The sequence below is a fragment of the Chroicocephalus ridibundus genome, chromosome 25 (assembly GCF_963924245.1).
Source record: "Chroicocephalus ridibundus chromosome 25, bChrRid1.1, whole genome shotgun sequence".
Classification (NCBI taxonomy): domain Eukaryota; kingdom Metazoa; phylum Chordata; class Aves; order Charadriiformes; family Laridae; genus Chroicocephalus; species Chroicocephalus ridibundus.
The window spans coordinates 436,631-440,232 of NC_086308.1; the positions used below are offsets into that span (position 1 = coordinate 436,631).

The 3,602-nt window shown below is 53.2% G+C and overlaps 1 protein-coding gene across 1 annotated transcript; it reads left to right on the forward strand.

Moving 5' to 3' along the window:
- The first annotated feature begins 601 nt into the window (after window positions 1-601).
- Window positions 602-2,040, forward strand: LOC134527006 (olfactory receptor 14J1-like). The gene is made up of 2 exons (XM_063359352.1): window positions 602-1,515; window positions 1,935-2,040. The coding sequence occupies exons 1-2, from the start codon at window positions 602-604 to the stop codon at window positions 2,038-2,040; spliced, it is 1,020 nt and encodes a 339-aa protein (XP_063215422.1).
- The last annotated feature ends 1,562 nt before the right edge of the window (window positions 2,041-3,602 follow it).

The window sequence follows — 3,602 nt, forward strand, 5'->3', positions numbered from 1 at the left end:
TTGCCTGTCCTGCTGGGCTTGCCAGCTGCCCCCAGAAAGGCAGAGCTCTCCTGTGGGATCCTAGGGAGGGCTGAGCCTTTCCCTGGGGGTCGGGCACTGTCCTCGCAGAGTCCTTTGATTGTCTCTGTGAGGGGTTGTGTCCTGCTCTCTCCATCACAGCTCTAACTCTGGTTTGGGAAAGAGAAGAATTTGTATATTTGTCCGTTCAAACAGTGCTCCGCTGTTCCCATATGAGTTCAGTTATTTGTTTGGGTTTGTTTTTTAAGAGGAATTTGTGTGTGAAGTCATCTTCAAGGCAGCACAAGCAGAAGCGCAGGGCGGATGGAAAAAAGACTGATGGACACTGCAGCTCTCCTGGCTTTGCACTAAACCACAGAGAACAGAGCCTTGTGTCCTGTCCTGTCTTAAGACTCCACATTTTCCACACTTTCAGTCATAAAAATGAGGATTTCTTCCCCTAAAAAAAACAGTTACCAGACGTGATGGTAGAAAATCAAAAACACACAGAAAAGGAGACTGTCTTTGCTATAAGGCGTCTGTCCTAATTTTTTTTCTGTTTTCTTCCTCCTTTGGACAAGGCCCCCATGCTAAGAAACAGCAGATGTCCAACAGCAGCTCCATCACCCAGTTCCTCCTCCTGGCGTTCGCAGACACACGGGAGCTGCAGCTCTTGCACTTCGGGCTCTTCCTGGGCATCTACCTGGCTGCCCTCCTGGCCAACGGCCTCATCATCACCGCCATCGCCTGTGACCACCGCCTCCACACCCCCATGTACTTCTTCCTTCTCAACCTCTCCCTCCTTGACCTGGGCTCCATCTCTACTACTCTTCCCAAATCCATGGCCAATTCCCTCTTGGGTACCAGGGCCATTTCCTACACAGGATGTGTTACACAGGTGTTTTTTTTCTTTTTCTGTGCTGCAGCAGAGTATTGTCTTCTCACCATCATGTCCTATGACCGCTACGTGGCCATCTGCAAACCCCTGCACTACGGGACCCTCCTGGGCAGCAGAGCTTGTGTCCACATGGCAGCAGCTGCCTGGGGCAGTGGGTTTCTCCATGCTCTCCTGCACACGGCCAATACATTTTCCCTGCCCCTCTGCCAGGGCAATGCCCTGGACCAGTTCTTCTGTGAAATCCCCCAGATCCTCAAGCTCTCCTGCTCACACTCCTACCTCAGGGAAGTTGGACTTGTTGTGGTTAGTGTCTGTTTAGGCTTTGGTTGTTTTGTGTTCATCGTGCTGTCCTATGTGCAGATCTTCAGGGCCGTGCTGAGGATCCCCTCTGAGCAGGGACGGCACAAAGCCTTTTCCACGTGCCTCCCTCACCTGGCCGTGGTCTCCCTGTTTGTCAGCACTGCCGTGTTTGCCTACCTGAAGCCCCCCTCCATCTCCTCCCCATCCCTGGATGTGGTGGTGGCTGTGCTGTACTCCGTGGTGCCTCCAGCCGTGAACCCCCTCATCTACAGCATGAGGAACCAGGAGCTCAAGGATGCCCTCTGGAAATTAATGACCAGGTTATTTTCTGCAGCCATAAACTGTCTCCTGCAAATCACTCATAATGTAATTCATTATACGCCAAGCCCGTCTTCTGTAGGTTTGGTTAGGGGTTAGGTAACCGTGTGTTAGGTTTGGTTGAGGGTTTTGGCTTTTCTTGCCTTTTTTTTTTTTTAAATTATATACTTTTGTCCTCAAATAAATGTCATTATTTGAGATTTTTTTTTTTACTACCTATCTATCCAAATTTCGGAGACTCACAGAGTCATGCCCAAAATCCTTCTTCTCCGGCCTTTTCTGGAGCTGCAGGGGTAGAGCCTGAGCGCCGAGGAGGAGGGGAAAGAATCCCAGTACTTGCAGAGCACCAGCACTTGTTCTTTCCGGGGCTGCTCTATTTTCACTTCCACACTCGCCTTCTGAGCCCCTGTGTTGATCTAAGGCCTGAGTGCTCTGGCAGCTTGGTCATGGTGCTGCTGTGTAGCAGCTCTGTGATCACAGGCAAGGAGAAGCAATGGGCACCTCTGAGAAAAAGCTCGTCTGCATAACAGAGTTTCAGCCATGAAAGGGGATCTGCTCAGGGCAGTGCAGGAAGGATCAGGTCTTCTTCCACAGTTGCTGTCAAGAGCGTTCCTTCAAAGGTGCCCTGGTGAGGGATGACCAGTAAAGAGGTAAAGAGTGTGCGTGTGCAGGGTGAGGGCACACACAACAGTGTCCTTGCACAGCCACACCTCCAGGGACAGAACTGAAGGACCAGCAGAGCGGGGTCTGGTCTGTGCCTTTGTTTGCTGGACACCCCGGGGAAGCTGTCCCAGGGCAATCGTCACAGAACAGACACCTGAAACCACCATTTGCAGAACTGGACGCCTACGCAAACCCAGAGAGGATGTTTGTCTGCCTGTGGAGAGACACCGAATAACGAGGTCAGAAGTCCCTGTTTGCATGGTTCAGAGGAGATTTCGGCATGCACACCGTGTGCATGTGGGGACATGAACCCGAGAGAGCACAAACACCAGCAGCTGTTCTTAGAAATGCCCGAAAGTGCTGTGGGACAGGCAGTGTCCCTTCATTGGAGAGGAACGTCCCCTGGGAAACCCCCTGAATGCAGCACTGGGATGGGCTTCCTTGAGCCCAGGTCCCTGTGTCCATTCCTCACGCCGTGGGGCATCTCAGAGAGGTGCCGAGCAGGGAGACACAGCGCGGGGCTGAGGTGCTGCCGGCCTCTGGGAGTGGCAACAGGAGGCCATGGAGTCTGCTGCAGGGCCTCTGCCCGTGCCAGGGAAGGACTCGTGTCTCTGAACAGCCCTGCCATCGCCCTGACAGTGCCGTGTGTGTCTCCAGGAACACCTGTGTGCTACCTCACCCTCCCCTCTCTTCATGGCCTGTCCCTTTGATGACACGGTGTGACAGAAGCACCTCTGTGGAGCATCTCCCCTGTGCAGTCCGAAAGGGTTCTGCAGGCGTGAGCGGCATTGCCCTCTACAAGATGGCATTTCTCACCTCTCACAGAGCACAGAGCACGTCTAGGGAGTAGGAATGCAGTGAGAGGCACACACTCTCCATGTTTCACCTCTCTGAACGTCCTTCACGATATTTTTAAGCACCTGACAGAGAAGAAAATGTCTTCAGAAATAGGTGGGCTGGGCTGTTTGCACCAATGCTGAAACTCTCCTGATGTGAAACCATGACCCTCATGGACTTTGTTTTCATAACCTCTTTTTAGACCCATTCTTCCCCTTCCTGTTCATGCTGGAATCCTGTGCGTGCAGCAGAGCTGCACTTGGGGGCAGCTCTCCTGCCCAGCATGGGCAGGCAGAAGGCCTTCTCCACCGGCTCCTCTGCCCTCCCTGGAGCCACTCCTTTCTGCGGCACCCCCACCACTGTCAGTGGGATGCCCAGAACAGCCCTCCTGAGAGAGTTTAACAACGCCCTGTTTCAACACGCGCTTCACCCCTGCTCGATCCTCTCATCTACAGCCTGAGGAGAAGGAAGGATGGGGGTTGGGAGGAACTGACAGAAACAGCTGAGGAAAGCTGTCGGCTGCCGAGAGATCCCGTTGGAGTCGTGGGCTTGTAGGAAGAAATCACTTCTGGTTTTCTTCTGAAGCGGC

Coding starts and splice junctions, on each gene's coding strand:
- LOC134527006 (XM_063359352.1), top strand. CDS start 602: ATGTCCAACAGCAGCTCCATCACCCAGTTCCTCCTCCTGGCGTTCGCA. Junction 1,516..1,934: donor CTCTGGAAATTAATGACCAG/GTTATTTTCTGC, acceptor TGTTGATCTAAG/GCCTGAGTGCTCTGGCAGCT.